The 17,737-nt window shown below is 40.1% G+C and overlaps 1 protein-coding gene across 1 annotated transcript; it reads right to left on the minus strand.

Moving 5' to 3' along the window:
- Positions 1 to 507: 507 nt before the first annotated feature.
- IYD (iodotyrosine deiodinase) lies at positions 508 to 17,230 on the minus strand. The gene is given in 7 exon segments (XM_065631832.1): positions 508 to 2,999; positions 4,914 to 5,070; positions 6,872 to 7,031; positions 9,087 to 9,281; positions 16,598 to 16,820; positions 17,034 to 17,129; positions 17,132 to 17,230. Coding segments are annotated over 7 exon segments (1,113 nt in total). The 3' UTR covers positions 508 to 2,816.
- Positions 17,231 to 17,737: the final 507 nt, after the last annotated feature.

Here is a 17,737-nt window from a genome sequence, read left to right on the forward strand (position 1 = left end):
CTGGACCCATGGATTTATGGATGTCCAGATTGCTTAACTGGTCCCTAACCCAGTCCTCATCAACTAAGGCAAACTCCTCCATTGCCCTGCCTTCCTCTGGGGCCTCAGGGGTACAGGGCTCCTCAGGACAGCCTCCAGCAGAGTAGACAGAGACAAAGAAGGCATTCAGTAATCCTGCCTTCTCTGTACCTTCTGTCACCAGGGCACCCACCCCGTTCATCAGTGGGCCTACATTGCCTCTGGTGTTAGTTTTATCTGCCATGTATTTGAAGAAGCTCTTTCTGTTGTCCTTGATCCCTCTTGCCAGGTTTAACTCTTAAGCTTTCCTAGTTGCCTCCCTACATCTTTTAACAACAGCCTTATATTCTTCCCAAGTGGCCAGCCCCTCCTTCTATGATTTTATTTAATAATGTTCTGCATGAAAAGGCAAAATTTATTCTTATTTATTTTGGTTTTTAAGTAAAGACAACACACTTATTAGAGAACAGTGGCAATTCCAAGTAGGCTTATCACAACAGGAGTGCTAACATGATTTATATGAGATTCTGCAGTATCATCAGCAATTGTGATACTGTTGGAGTGTATGCGCTTGAACAACCATTTATATAGGAGGAAAAAAATGCTTCTTTTACTTCTACTTTGTAATTCCAGAAATGTTTGCCTGGGTAGAATCCTTCCTATCTAGTAGGTGTGAGGGCTTGGGTTTTTCAGCTGCTATGTGTATATTAATTACTGGAGTCAACACATGGGGGGAAAAACACCATTAATCTTCTTTGATATAAAAAGGTATATTGGTATACACCAATGTTTGCTATTGTGACAATTTTTCACATATTTTGGAAGTGGTTTAGTTCTTTGGTTTTGTGTTTGTTTTTTTTTTTAATTCTGAAACCATACTAGAAATATCCTTACATATGCAAATATGGCTGTTTGAAGCTGAATTCATTAGGTAAAGCTTTTCTGAGTGCTGTCACGTAATAAACATGCCATCTATTTTGCAGACTGAGGCCAGACAGAATAAGTTTATTTTTGTAGTTACAGGACTGATTGCAAAGTGACAGAGGTTCAGTTCTTTATTGATATGATCTCTGAATTAGAACAAACTTTGCATAAGGCTTGTATGCATTTACAGCAGGTACGAGCTGCTTTGCAAAGGGGCCTGGTATGGCAGAGCAGCATCTGCACAGAAGGAAAACTTGTTACACCATCTTTAATATGTATTCCTGACAACTGAGGATCTGCAGCCTGTCGGCCTTGGCATGGTTCACCTCATGCCTCTCTCCCTGACTAGCTTTTAGACCTTGCAAGCATGTAGACATAGGACTTCTCCTTTTTTATTTTACTGTAGTTATAAAAGCTCACTACAGACTAGGTCTGCATGAGAAACTCTTCCTGCTGTTGCTGTATCACTGATGATGTGAAATGGGGCTAGGAACACAGGTGAACACATAGCCATACCTGCTAAATACCAGCAAAATGGCCTGCCAAAGAGGAAGATAGTTTTTCTCATTGGGTGACAGAGGCATTGACACTGCAAAAAGCTCTGCCTCTACAAAATGTTATCCCCTCCACCTGCTCAGTGGACAACAGGTCATGTTAAATAGGACTGACTTCAGACAAGGTGCAGTGAGTTTACTCGAGCAACCCCCAAGGAAGGCCGAAGCCAATTTGGCTGAATTTGCCCGAAGTTACATGCAGCAGAGAGCAGGGTGGGAAAGTATTTCACAGCATACAGACAGCTTCAACGAAGGACATCTATCTCTCAGTGTTTTCATCTTGTGCTGCTTGCAAAGCCATCAGGAACCACAACCCCACGAGGGGGCTCTGGCAGCGCAGGTATCAGGAGCATCAACCCAGTGAGCAGCTCCCACTGGTGCTCATCCACATCTTGTCTGTGGACAAGGCTTTTAGGAGGGAGCATTGCTTTTGTGGGAAGCGGCCTTAAAATAAACCGAAATATGCCTCATTTGGTGCTACATGAAAGCATCTCTCACTTCTCAGGGTCTCTAAAGCAGTTTAAATATAAGGGTGTTGAACTGGCATAGTTGTAGCTATAAACAGGATAACCAGAATAGTAGTTCCCTTTGGGCTGCTTCCAGTGGAAGCAGTAAATATAGGGGGCATGACTGATAGCTGCCATATGATCCAACTTTGCCTGGATCATGTATAAATAAATGGTAACAAGGAAATTACTTGGATGCCTTGTTCCTACTAGATCTCCTCCAGCCAAAGACACTTGTACCAGCAATAATTAAAGAAAGCCTGGTATAGACAAGATTTTTGAGATCAATCAAATAGGGAAAGTGCTACCGTATATGAGAAAAATAGCTTCCTCCTACACAGAACTGAACACGGTGAAGGGGAAGGGGCATTAAAATAACATACACCGATCAAGAGAAGACAGCTGAGTTTGCTCTCTTTACATCTTTTAATATAACCTCCATTAAAATTCTGAAGAGAAAATAACGGTGTAATGGTAATCATAAAAGTATCAGGAGAATATACTTTCCAGTTCAAGGAAAGATTTGTCCCTACAATGCGTAAGAATAATCAAGTGATGAAGGTCATTTAAATGCCATTGTATGTGTCCCCTGGAACAACCGCCTGGGCTCACTGGCAATAGCACCTGCGAAACGCACAGTGCTTGACTGCTCACTGCTATTAGAAGATTACTAGCACTAAAAGAAACACAAGTGTAAAAAGCCAGAGCAGCAGTGATGTAGGAGGATGACACACAGAAACAGCAGTGACAACTTCAGTGGGCTGCTGCTCGCTGGCTGGCAGCAGGGATGTGCTCCTTCCTCATGGCACTGGGCTCACATGAGGACCATGATGTCTCCCAGCGGCTTTCGGGTCAGCGCAGGCACAGTAGCGTCTTTCTTGGGATAACCAACGGGGAGCAGCAAGAGCAGCTTCTCATTTGCTGGGCGCTGGAGCAGCACCCGGAGTTGGGGGCCACAGTTGAGGGGTGTGGAGGTCACGGTGTACAGACCCACATTCTGCAGCAAAACAGACAGCAACAGAGTGAGACAGAGGTCTGGGCTCTGTATTTGTATCCCGTATTCCCACGAGACCTGTAGATATTTTCCTATTGACTAGCTCAGAAACACTGCTTCATTAGACTCTGGTGCAGGCTTTAGAACATCTGATTTGGTAACAGCCTCAATGGTACCATAACAGATGCCCATTTTGCTTACAGAGAAGCACAGCATTTCTCCTCCGCAGCAACAGCACATTCTGCCTGCAATGTCTGCGTGCTGTGCAGCAGAAGCCTGCCTGCAGTGCTCAGTGTCATGGGGGACTCCTGACCACAGTGAAGCTGAAGAGCAGCTATGAGAATATCACTGGAATATCACCCCATGGGGTTCATCGGGCTCCTCCAGATAAATGTTTCAGTTCTTGCCTCCATACAGCTGACAGGAAGATGTCTTACAGATTTGTGAGCATTGCTACCTCATGGGGACAGGGGCACAGACTCTGCCTCAGAAGTTGTCACAGGAGTCTGTCAGCCTCTCTCACAGTGGCCAATATTCTGGCTTACATCAGAACTCTAAAATAAGTCTATGTGTCACTCCTCATACAACGTCTCACAAAAAACCTAAACAATCTGACAAATAATAAAGAGCTGGCATGATCTAAGATATGACAACACAACTGAGGCACTGCCTGAGAGCTGCACATGTGGATTTCAGTCTCTCCCTCCACGTAACACAAGCATTTTGAGAGGCTTTGAGAAATAAAAGTCAGCCAGGGAGAGGTGCTCAGGCAATGGGCCTTTCATGTTAAGTAATCTCTGTGACCTTCTGAAGAGGGGACGAGCTAGTAGTGGTGGTGTTGAATGTTATGAGTCCATGGCTCTGTGTCCTTTAATGTCAATTAATTTATAGATCTAGCACTAAGGAGCCTAACAGTCAGTAGGGAGCCTCTGAAGTCCCAACCTGAAGGTGGGCTCACTCAGGGGAAAGTGGAGCCTTGTCACTTCTGCTGCTTCTGACTAAGGCACTGGTGACACAGTGCTGGTTCTGCCCCGTTCCCTTTGCTCTCAGCTTCATAGAGCACTGTGCAGTTGCAGAGCCCTAACGCCCCAGCAATGTGCTTCTGAGCTGCTCATTTCTCAGATTTCCAACCCTGAAGATCCTCCTGAGGAGCAGCAATGCAGGAAAAGAAGAGTCACTCAAAACACAATGGAGGAGAAATGGCAGTTTCTGATAGGAAATTGGCCTAATATAAGAGGTGGCACCTTGCTGTTATCCTGCTGACAGGCCAAGTTAACTATCAGAATAACTTCACTATTTAAACACATGTATGAGTACATCAGATACAACAAGCAGAACTGAGCATGGAGAAACCACTGAGAAAAATCCAACTGCTGGTGTCAAACATGCTGAGCTTTAGAAATCAATTCTCTTTCAGAAATGCCTCAGAAAGACTGATTGAAATAGCACAGCCTGTTCTGTGAAAAACATCCCTGATTTTTTTTTTTTCCATTGTGTACTAAAGATGATTTGAGGTTAAGTCATTTTTTAAGGATTACTGGAAAGAAGGGGCCAGTGTGGCAGTGCACAGCCATGCTTGGGTAGGTTGCAGACCCTGTCAGCCCTGTTAGCATAAGGCAGAAACAACAGCGGCTGAAGCCTGTTCCAGGAGAAGAGTGACAACTCTGGAAGCAAGTTGCATTATATTTTTCTTCTTGTTAACCAGTACTGAGGATAGGAATCACCTTCCCAGATGTAGACCTGGGCAGAATAACATTAAAACTCAAAATTAAGATGTATTGCCAGGAACTGGAGTAATGCACAAGACTGACGATGTTAAAATCTATATTGGGTTCCACCCTCATCTGGGCAGAAGAGCTTTGGTATGTAATCCAAATCGATATATTGACTCTCAGTATGTTGGTTCTGTTGACATACCTGCAGTGCAGCAAGCAGGATACCACAGGCAATAGAAACACTGATTTCATTGTAGTAGTGGGTCTTCTTCTTGCCATTTGGAAGCTGCCCATATGTCTGCTTGAAAATGAGGATCAAATATGGAGCAGTGTCCAAGTACTCCTTGATCCAGTTTGTTCTGCAAAAGAATAATGTTTAAGACATTTATTTTGCAACCTTTTCACTTTCCTTTAAGTCACATCTGCTGCCTGCAAAGGAGCACATGACAATTATAGCAGTAGACTAAACTTAAAACTTTTACTGCAAAGGATTAAGTATTATCAGCTTAAATAGAAACATTTCTTTAAAAAAAAAAAAGCTCAAATAGAGTTCTCAATTTTAACAGATTTGGCTGAGGAGTTGATGCACTCGCTCTGAAGAGTGGAACTGCGTAAAAATACAACGTAGTTCTTGACCTCTTATCTATGGACTGGCCTCATGAGCATTTGCGCTTGAGATTATTTAATTCCTGGAATTTTGCAGGCTTGCAGCTCCACTTGCTACCAGCAGTGCCAAATTTTTTTGTGATTGCAGGGAAAACTGGTGGCAGAAAAGCTGAAAACTTCTTGGTTGAAGGTTTAAAGCTAAATATATCCTTACAGCAAAAAATGTTATTCTGTTTCTGGGTATTTCAGCTCTACTATAATTCATTTGGTTCCCAATTTTTTCAATTACAATATGTACAATTATGATGTAGGATTTAGACAACAAAATGTGTGTTTTCTACTGTTCTCACTCAAGATATTAAAAATACTATATTTTAGTTGTTTACCTAGTACATAAGCACCTGAAAAATAATAACATTGTGAAATAAGTAAGACAAATCAACCCTATAAAGCTTAGTGCGTGGGCTTCACTTGACAAGCCAAGACTCAGTAGACGTCTTCCCATTGTGTGAAGTTAGCAAGTCAGTCAGGCATTCGGAACAATTAAATATTGCATAATTTGGGACTTGCATAGGGACAAGCTTTGGGGCTACCTCAGTTAGCAGCAAAGCTCCTAGTGACTTTTGGAATTTCATAGTTTGGCAAACAACAGAAAAAAAATGGGACGAGAGTTAGGTCCATATAAAAAAAATAATGATGGAGTCAAATGCTTGGAAAAGTTTCAAGATGGAGAGTATATAATTCCTTTGACTGGAGGTAATTTTAAGAACCAGCCACCAAGGCACAATTCTACACATATTTTTAAGTTTTTCTTTCCAAACTTCAATCTTAGAAATACATTAAGAGAGAGGAGGAAATGGAAAAGGATAGTAGAAGAATTCAAGACACGCTTCATTTTATCACTTAAATTTTCTAAACTGTGGTGCTTTCAGTAATATTCCCATTGTCTTGAGAATGAAGACAAAGCCATGCAACAGGAAAGAGTGTCCTGAACATCTGAATCACTTATTTCATCCTTCTTCTGGTCAGATTGAAGCACACGGGCATAGTGAGTTTTTGTTTTGTGTGCAGTCAGATGCTGCATCTCACCTGGATCTTAGAACAAGGAAGCCAGAATTAACATATAGATAAAAATGTTTTTTAAGCTCCTGCTGTGTGGAAATGCCACTTTCCTCAAACAGCAGTCTTTTCTTTCCAGCTGTAAAGTCACAAAAGGACCACATTATAGTGACTCTGGCAACGCTCTGGCTGGGGCAGTCTCCGACTGTACTTTCATTCTTTTTCTCTGATTGGGATGTGGGAAATATTTATAGCTGCTCTCCTGAGCAGCACCAGAAAACTAGGGAGATTTTAAAGAGTACAGGTTCGAAAGAACATTTTTAAAACAAGGTTTTAAAAATTGAGCTGAATAACTTCAGGTTTTGTTTTCCTACCTGAAAATAAGTGAGGGGGAAAAAAAAAAGGCACATGACTAAAATTTCCCAGTATCCCAGTATAGTCTTTCCCAGACTAAAACATCCCTTCAAACCCCTTAGTCAACTGACTTTTCCATACCTCAGTCTTTTCAGGTCATTAACCCATCTGTCTCCCATCCTTTTTTTGTAGTTGATTTCTTCTTCTTCTTCTACAATCTCACGAATCTTATGTTTTAAACATGGATCTTGCACTACCACAAAGGTCCAGGGCTCAGTGTGTGCTCCACTGGGTGAAGTACCTTCATACAAAACCAGGGAAAGATGAAAACCCAGGAAGGAGGGTGTGCAGTGGGAGGTATCAGCTCCTCCTTGTGGGCTTTCAGACTGACCAACAGAGCAATGGGAAAGCAAGTGGATGAGATGGGGAGAAAAGGACTGAGATTAATTCTGGCAGACAATCCCATTTATTTCTTTCTCAAGGAATGAAAAGTCCCGTTCAATGACAGAGATTAGTCCTTCCATACAGCTGTCTTACAGGAAACTAAAGTTAGGGATTTATAAATATTCCTTTGAGGTTCTTATGATGAGGCAGTGTTATGGTGCAATATAGGCACACAGTCACGTTACTGCATTATACCAAAAGCAATACGTCATCTGAATATGCACCCCACTCTTCGACACGATTTTATCTGAAGGGCAAAGCTAATAATGGCTTTAAGGGAACCAAGGCGAAACGGCCACCCGCAGTCACTGACTGACAAAGCTGAGGAGATGCACAATGCCGGCATCTGCCATATAGCACACAGGTTTGAGCCTCTTGTCCCAACGACAGCTGGTGTATGTAGGTGTGCACGTATTAAATCTGCACTTGCTCATTCAGCCTTGATCATTACACACCAACACCATTTGAGAATATTTTAACTGCCTAGAGGATGAAAGCCAGAAGGCTGAAGAATATAGTTATCTGTGTGGGTTCACAGATAATTGGATAAAGTAGACTGTTTAGATCTCTCTAGCTCCTCATACACATTTTAAAAATATTTGAAGGCCTTGGACATATACACTATTTGCTTACCTAAGCACTGATTTCAGTTTGAGAAACACTGAATAAGCAGCTTGAACTGTTTTTATGTTGTGAACCTTGCCTCTCGGTTTGGGTAAGAACTGATGACATTTATGCTTTGCTTTATTTCTTTTTCTCTACACAGCCATAAGTACTTCATCTGCACTCCAGGCTTGTTCGCTTTGCTGCATTTGCCAAAACATGCTCAGTGTTTTAATGACTCCCAGCTAATTAGAGAAAGATGAAGACTCTTTACAGTGCAGTAACAAAGCTGCTTACAGTTTGTTAAAGGAAAAAATGCATCTCAAATGCTGAGAATCCCTATATTATTAATCTTGCTAGAGGCTATCGAACCTTTTTCTAAGGCAGTTTGCAAATATCTTCTATACTAGTAGCGACTAGGTCATAGAAAATGAGAAATAATGAGGGTCAAAACCATTCCTGGCTGAAGTCAACGTTACTAAAGCAGAGATGAGATTAGGCTAGGATGTGGCAGTAATTATTAGAAACACATAAATTCTCTCTCGCTCACTCTTAAATTTAAAAAAAAAAAAAGAAAGAAAAAAAAAATCCATTTCTAATATTCAGTCAAATAACCTCAGTCAGGGTCCTCAGCATAGCACTCCAGTCATAGAAAGGACTGGAAAACATTTTTTGCTCTAGTCTGAAACTTTTTCCCCTCAATAAACTGCAACTATTTATGTCAACTAAAATATTTTTCATGGCTGAGACAATTTCATCAATTTGTTTGGGGAAAAAGAAAACCAAAACCAACCACAAGTGAAAAACCAAAACCAACCACAACCAAGAAAACCACAAAACAAAACACAAACCCCACACATGATAAATATCATCATAATACATTACATTTTAAAGCATGAGAAGTACACATGGTTTTACATTTTTGAGGGAAAACATTTCAATATTTCTATTTGAAAGATGTCTAATGAAATTGTACCTCAATTTTATTTTAAACAACATATTTTAAAGCTAGAAAATGAAATGTTTTATTTCGTGCTGTGGAAATGCTCTTTTTCCCTTTTGGGTGCACTGCAAATACAAAGGAATTGGGAATGCCCTAGACCAGTCCCTGACATACAGTTGTTCAAGCTGAGTAATTTCCAATCAGTCAATGGGTACTCATTCATTATGGCTTACAGGTGAATCTATGAAAACCATAAGCCAAATGCCAATTCTCTTGGCTTTTCCACATCACTTTTGCACAGTTAAACAGCAATGCTGAATTTTTTTTTTTTTTTCTTTTCAAACCTTGAACCACCCAGTAGCATACCTGCTGTTCTGATGACATTATCGATAACCTCCCTGGGGACCGGCTCATCACTGAGAAACCTGACAGACCGCCTCTTATTAAGAAGTTCGTAAAACATCTGTGACCTTTTAATCATTTCGGCCTCAGAGTAACGCTCTGCGAAGAAGGGGACATGAGCAACATTTTCATCAAGTCCTTGCCACACTTCGTCAACCTCTGCAAGAAAATAAAAGAGGTCAGGGATTTGGGTTTTTTACTGGAGAATGCTGGTTATATCTTTGGCATTCATCACCGTAACGCACTTTGCCCTGCATTGGCCTACACTGCACTTCTACACCACTAGAAAGGCAAAGTCTGAGGTTCCAGTTGACACAACTCATTGATCCCAAACTCCAGCTACTGAATAAACACCTTGTTTAAATACCAAGAGGCGGAAGGGTCCTGGCTGGCTCTATCAAGTGTGATTGACGAAGAAGTTATGGCCTTCTCCACTCCAGTGTCCAAGCCTGCTTGTAAAAATGGCTTACAAGCTGAAAAAGTCGGCCCACCTTTAAGCCCACTTTTCTCAGTTAGTGAATGTGAACATGTGTATTCCTTCCTGAGAAGTCTAATAATAAAAAATCAATTACATTACTGAAGTTGAAAGGGCTTAACTACCAATATGTATAAATCTCCTCTGAAGAGCTGAATGTCAGATTCTTCCATATTCATGTTTCATAGCAGAAGCATTACAAGTCCAGGCTCTGCACAAATGTGACTTTGTGGTTAAGTTCTTTGGTTTCACAATACTTTCAGCATAAGAGGAAATGGATGACAGGCATCTATACTTGGGATAACAACATATCAAGTGTAGGATATTCTATTTCTTGTCTTTAATTTAAGAACTCAAAATGGTTCCTCATTTCACTGAAATCTGCCTCTTTGAGGTTTTTTATACCACAAGATGCATTTTCTATTGTCTCTAAGATCTCCTCTTTCTCCCCTGCGTTCCTGGAATCAGCAGGGATAGCATTTTTTGCAACTATGATGTGGCAGTTAAAGCCATTTAAATTTTGCATTTTGACTAGTCAATAGTATTGAACAATCTGCCACAGAGGGCTGAGTCAGGAAAAAAATATTCAAGTTCTTTTTCAGTCACCATTAGGCTATTATTCTGGAATCATAGCAATCTCCAGTGCAAATTCAAACAGCAATTATTTCTGTGTTTTAGTAGTATGCGGTTGCCTTAGAGACCAGGCTGATTTTTTTGTTCATTTTATAAACAGCAGTGAAATATTCACAAGTGTGGCCTAGCATGTGCAAGAGGCTGCAATCTATCCAGTTTCATATGGTGAATCTAAACAGTATGATTCTGGTCCCCAAACAATATGCATTTCACTTTGCTCACAAAGAAGTCACCCAGAAAATTTGTTTTGTCTAGCATTTCATGGCTATGTTAAGCACTCTTGGTCACAGTTTGCAAGGACCTGGCTCCGGGGTAATGGGAAACGGTGATCCATTGTAAAAATTATTTGTGTGGCCTTCTTGCACATTCGAACTGAAAAAGAAAGAGGATGTCTCTTCCTAGTGTTCCTTTTGTGGTTCACCCTTAGTAAGGTACATTATTTACTATTAAATAGCTACTGGCTCACTAGGATTCTGGTGATCTCTTTCAGAAACTTTCACATCCCCTTTTTTGCTGTTCCTCCTCCCCACTCAGTGAAGGGAATACCACAGGGTTAAAAGGCTGTGTTTACACTGGCAAGTTGTGTGGTGCAATAGGATGTTGACAGAAAGATAAGTTAATATTAGAAACCAAGCTTCCCAAGTGAAACATCCAGTACCTTAACCAAATAACCTGTTCTTCTCTTGGTGTAGTTACTCTTTCAGCTTTCATTTCAGCGAAAAGGGAGGAAGTTATAAAAGAAAGAACTTCTAAACTGAGATTATCAGTTCATTCAATTTAATTGACTAAATTAAAGGGTGAGGAAAAGTAGGCCTGCAACTGTGGCTCTCAATTTTTAAGGGAACAAACTTGAGGAAAATAAGGGGTTAAGAAAAGTTACACGGGAGAACTCAGATTGAAGAACTCAGGGATCAGAAAGCAGGGAGATTTGGCATGTCTTTAAATCAGAGTTATAAAATTAATCTTAGATGTAACTGGTTTAATAAGCATCTCAATTAAATGACCTATAGGCAACTAGGAATGGAAGAAAAGGATTAGTTAGCACAGAAACCTAGGTCTTGTAAGACAGAAAGTATAAAGCTTGCAGTATTACCTAAGGCCAAGCCAACTTAAATTTTGAGAGGTTTGTTTGCATGTTTTGTTTTGTGTGGGTTTTTGTTTTTGTTTTTGTTTTTCCATGCGAGTAGAAGAAAATAAAAGAATTGAAGTTTCTGTGTGGTAACAAGATGAAAAAAGACAAGTACTTCCAAAGTTGTTGAACGTGGGACAAAGGTGAGGTGACTAATGAGAAGGAAAGTGTGAGACTCACCATATCTGAGCTTAAGTTTTCTAAGTAAAACTTACAAACCTTAATACACTCAAAATGGGAATACCAACTGAGGCAGGAAAACCCAGAAGTGAGAGAAGTGATACACAAAACAAAAACTCTCCTGGCAATTTTTTAAAATAAATTCATCTATTATTTATTCTCCTCTACCATGTGTCTACCATCCACTCTTAGCAGTTAACATTATCCATATGCTAAGCTAAAATCATTATCAGAACCATCTGTTTAGTGCCTGCTCTCTATATCTTTAATTGCTGTGTTTAGACATATTCCTGTTTGTACGGTCACATTATACAATACTATGAATGTCTTGTTTACATCTCTGTGCATTACATCATTTGACGGACAACAGACAACCTGCTAGTCAGTCTATTATTTCATTAGCCACATTCTCAAGATTGCCATCAATTCTGTTGTACATTTACAACAGTCATCAGGCTTCCTGCTTTTTAAGCAAATCTGAAACGGTTTTGGCTCAGATATCCCAAATGAAATCTCATTTTAAATGTACTATTTCTCTAACTCTATCAGAAATTCCTCTCTGGATACACTTTAGAATGAGGTTTGTGTTCTTTCCAGCAGTTCATATGGGAAGTTATAATCAGCCTGCAAAACATGTAATAAATTTTGCCTCAGTTTGTAGCAAAAATTATTATAATGAGTTCCTAATAACATAAACTGACGCTGAGAACAAGCTCTTGTAATTTCATTTCTGTTGACCATTTATTTTGCCTACACTGACACTTCCCTGTGTTACTGGCTCCCCGTTGTATGTCATTAAGAAATTTCACTTGCACACTCCTTGGTTTTATGCAAAGACCACTAAATAATATTAACGATTAGTCCTGAGACTGATCCTTGAGAAATCTTGCTTGTAACCTCAGTCTAGGCCAACACATTTGCTTTCCAAACCAGCTCTTTCAGTTTCATCTCTAAGGAATTGCTTCCTAAGCACAGAATTCCTCTCCAAGCCTCTTTTCCAGTGTAAAGGCATGATGCATAGGAAAACAATTAAACGCATATAGAGAAAGCTGTCAGATCTTTGGACTTAAAATTCTGGGCAACTGACCTTGTGGTTTTTCGCTTGATTAATGGCAGACCACTACACAATCTGCCGCTACAGGAATCTCAGTAGTGAATCCAATCCTGAACTGAGTGTGTGGCTAACAGGGAACTAAAAGAGATGGAGTGCCTTACTACTGGGTGATAAATAGTGGTTAGTAGGCTGACCTTGGAAACCCCAAGAACTGGTCAGGGATCTTAAGCAAAAGGAGTATCAAGTGGCAGAGCCAGACCCTGGAAGAAAAAAGCTAGCATCAAAATATCGTGACAATTACCTCAAACTGAAAAATAGTTGCAGGTTTCTTAAGATCTGCAGAGGAATGGAGTGTCTGTTATTAAAAGAGAAGATTTGCTAGTTTACCTAGTTAAAGGAAAGCTGAGAAGTAATTCAATTTCTCCCTATAAACCACAGGAGGGTATACACCAGGGCTGGAAAAGTTTTCTTTAGTCTAACAAGAAACTGGAATGGGCAAAATGGGTACAGAGTAGTATTAAATAAGCTTGAGCAGGCAGAGGAGGATTTTTAACCCATTGCATAAAGCTCTGGAATAGCCCTCCAGCAAGGTTAAAGAAATGGCGGTCAAAAAAGGCCAGTTTTCATGTTAGTCCAACTAATGACAAAGGCTGGAGGTGTCTGCAGCAGCAGGGAGATAAACACAATGATGCATCAAGTCCATGTAAGTCCTGTGTTTCTAAATTACACAAAACATGAACTGCCATTGAATTGGAAAATTAAACTGCTACTGCCTCATTCATGTCAGTAGTATTACTGAAAGACATGGAAAACCTTTGAACTTGGGAAGAGGAGAAATACTTCTAAGTGGAAGAGGTCTGTTAGAAGTATCACAAGCAAGGAGCAGTGGAACATTTGGGCCTTTGTATAGTGCTTTGAAGTCGTTAAATAGAGTATATCACCAGACTCCTCACAATTAAATATGTAGTAATAAAATGTCTTTGCTAATAATCTCTGCAACTGATTCCCAGAGTAACAAGCATACAAATAAAATTCAACCTCATCCTCCACACCACTGTAAACTGGGTCTTTATTTACCTTGTCCATCAACTGTATTGATCTGAATATATGACCAAGAAAGTGACCAATGTACAATAAGTTCCGTGGGCTAGAGGCTGAACTTGTCTGTGCAACAGCCCAGATCTAATTGTGGAAACCTGAAGCAGTGTGAAACAAGGTACCACCGTTTTGGGATCAGATGCCCACCACTAGAAGGGAGCCCTTGTGACTCATCGTTCAAGACAAGGCTGAAAAAATCTTCTTCATCTGTACCTAATCGGTAATCACACATTGCTTTATGCAAGACATGGCCAGATATACAGACATAGAGACCATTCTTTCCAATCCATGGCACAACAATCTCTCATCCTGGATCTTATAAATGAAAGAAAAGGTTGCAGGACAGATGGGTATGCAAACAAATCTGAAGTACTGCCAGCTAAGGCATTAAACAAATGGACTGAGCTAATGCTTTCCACTTAGCTAAAGAAGTGGGTTTCTGGCTGCTCTGAGAAACATCCTTCTCTTCAGCTACTGAATGCATAACACTGACAAGCTCGGGAGCACTTGGCCATCCCCCTTCTGCCCTTCACTGCCATTAAGTGATTCTACTGAGTCTGCCCAAGCAGTTCAGCTGCTCGCACTGGATGCTCTGCTGCCCAAAGGTATGGCCCCCTCTGGGGAAACAGCCCTGGTAGCACCACTTGAGGGAAGGTTCACAGGGCTGATGTCGCCTCAGTAAGTTCAGTGTTTTTCTAACAGAGAGCTTTGCTCTCTTGACAAAGTGCCCTCACTTTGATCATGAACACGTATCGAAAGACTTGGTCTTCAGCTGCCCCTTTCTGTCAGAAGGCTGTTCAAAATTCAGCTTGTTCACCTACAGCAGCCCTAGATCCTAGCTTTAGACAAGGCCTTAGAAATGTTTCATCTCACCTAACTCAAAGTCTCTTCAGACGAATTTTATCTTTAAACACAGGCCAGCTTGAGATACTTAAGTAGAAATGAGCTTTTCTGATAAAAATATATTAGTATGGTAGCAGAATTTACACAGCAGGTAAAATATTCTTTACTATTAAGAAAATTTCTGTTAACATCCATGTTTCCATTTCAGCAGCTAGTGCAGCTGGTGAAAATTCTAACACTGGCAATAAGGTGAACATGTTTTGATCCTTAGGTATACTATTAGTAGAGCAGCAGATCCTTACCAAGGTGGCCACATTCTCTTCTCACTTAGACTGGACTTTCCCCTACCGAAGAAAAACTTCTCTAAATATGATGCAAGTATTTTAATTTTTCTAGAGATAAAATACATGCCTGTTTTGCAAAACTGTTGATTTGAATCCCACACTGTTAAGGAAAATAATATTATTTGTTGTTAAAAGCAACATGGCAAGAAAATCTAATTTAATGTTGGATGACATGGTACATCGAGAGAAGTTATATTTAAAAATAAATAAATCTCCTTTAGCAACAGCACAAACGTGTCTATCTACCTGTCATTCTTTGTAAGTAATTTTAAACTAGCACAGTTTTGAATTTAGCACATGTATACAAAGGAAAACAACTAAGACATCAAAAAATAACATTTTATATATGGAGCTGTGGCAGTGAGGCTCTTTGGTAAGAGCTAATAGGTTTGTTTATTTAGAAGATCTACATTTTTAAACTGATAGAAAGAGCTCTGGTCAAAGATGTCACTGATAATTCATAGATTGTCACTTGAACTACCCACAAGAATTTTAATTTGCAGCAATTTAACTTAACTAGTAAGCCATTAGTGACAAAGGAAATATGGGATAATTTTACACAGGAGCAATTTTGCATTGAACTAAGGAGGATACAACATATGAACTAATTTTTAAAGACATTTTGTATATTTGGGAAATAGTCAACATAGTTTAAAATGTTCCAGGTATCAAATATTTCTGGAAACTGATACACAACACTAACCCAAAGTACACTAAACATCAAGAAATAAAGAGAAATAATGGTTCTTAGAGATAGGTATATGTGCAGAAAACCAATATAAGTTTCAAGATTCCTAGAAGCAGACTCAAGGAATGTGTCGTTATGGGCCAAAAAACACACCAGCTTCAAGGGGAAGGAAAAAAAAAAAAAAAAAGTTTTACTAACTGCAAGTTTTACAACTTCAGAGGAACAGAACTCTATAGATTTATATTTCACAAGGAAATAAAGGGAGTGTATGGAGAATAGTCAGCAAGCAAAAAGAGGGAAGGGCACATTTTGTACTCAGACTTTTATCCAAGCTGTGCATCAGAAATCACTGCTGAAAAAAGAGAGGCATTCTGTACAGGTTCAAATATACAGTTGAGTGAACAGATTAGCACCATCACCACATTTTGGTTTTAAATATTTGATCAACACAGCTCCTAAATTATCTCAGTGCTAATCCAGCTAAAGTTCTCATGGACATTCTCAGAAGTCACAAATGGGAGACTTTTGCAACAACTGCAATAAACCCATTTCCAACCTTTCTGTGGGTGCTGAGACCAAATATGTAGCACTGGATGGTAAAGTGGGATGAGATGTCTACAAAATCATCTTACAGATAGAAACTCTCTGCTCAGGTCTTCCCTTTGCTCACACCAATGAGGCCTTAGAAGAGGCTGGGGGGACTTCAGCAGTATCTCCTTTCTTTCCCTACGTTGCCCATAAAGTCCCTCACAGGCCTGAGATCTGCTGTGCAGAGGGACAGAGGTCTTTGAAAATGCATTTTCTTTCTGCACTCTGACTTGTGGGATCTGGAAGAAATAGACATTTATACCAAGAGTGACGTGACATGAGGACAGCCTCCTTCCAGGGAGCTGACAAGCTTGGAGCACAGCAGCAGTGTAGCACTATGCATTGCTATTGCTGTGGAGAAGTCCAGAAGATCACATTTCCTTTATTCATATCAGCAGATAAAACTGAAACAAAAATGCTCAGATGGATAACACTTTTCTTACCTTCTTCCTCTAAGTGGTGGTCACTGCCATCTTTTAAATCTTCATCCACCCATGGGTGAGATAGACGCTTGCTTTTAGTCTCACTTTTTTCCTTCTCTCCATTAATCTTCTTCAGTATTGCCCCAATCAAAACACATATAATGGCTATAAAGACTGGGGTTAAGGAAGAAAAGAATGCCATGTCTATGGAAATGTGAAGCCTTCCTTCCAAGTTCAGTAGTTTCTCCCGAAAGGGAGAAGGTGAAAATGGAAGAGCAGAACAGCAGTAAGCAGAAAGGGGTGGACCCAAGTTTTAGTCCTCGACCCTATCCCGCTTCTACTTTTCAGCCACCGCCCCCACAATCTCATTTGTGGTGTTCCTCTGCTGTTAAGCAGACCCAGATTTATATATTTTCTGAGAAGAAACTGCTTATAAACAACAAGCAGAGGCATTAACCATATACAAATGCATAAATGCTGTCCAGTGCAAAATTAAGAAAAAGAAAAAAAAAAAATCTTCCAAAAACCCAGACTAAACCAAGACACTTTCCCCCCCCTTATTTTTATTGTTATGGTGATCCCAGTAATCTTGCTTGTAACAGTGATTATGAGAAAGAGCCAAGTGGGAATGTGACTTTTAAAAACTGCTGGCATCTCTTCAATGTTTAACTCATAAAATTAGTCATATTGCACATATTCCAGGAAAGCGAAATATCACCAATTGAATACCAGCTTGCAGCACCACCATTGGCTATGTAAACGGGTCAATAAAACAGATAAATAAAGCGGCAGTATTACCTCCATATTAAACATGAATTGTATTCATCCTTGATATTCTGGGGGAAGAAAAAAGAAGAATTCAGGGAATCAAAGTAAGAAATATTTGAGGGCTGAATATCTATGCTGCAGCGAATTTTAAAAGTTTGATTCAGCTATCTTATCCAAGGAAAGATTAAAAAGCAACAGGATCCTGATCTAACCCAAGAAGAGTTGATGTCTAAATGCTTCAGCCATGCTATACCTCCGCCAGCTGCTTGGGAACTGAATCAGCACAGCGGCAACAAATTGATGCCTTTATCCGGGCCTGTTGGGACAAACTGGATAAAGAAATGCCAGATGGTGGTGGGTGCTGAGGTGTGTGCTGGACAGCAGGGTTCAGGG

This window comes from Caloenas nicobarica, chromosome 3 (assembly GCF_036013445.1).
Source record: "Caloenas nicobarica isolate bCalNic1 chromosome 3, bCalNic1.hap1, whole genome shotgun sequence".
Lineage (NCBI taxonomy): Eukaryota > Metazoa > Chordata > Aves > Columbiformes > Columbidae > Caloenas > Caloenas nicobarica.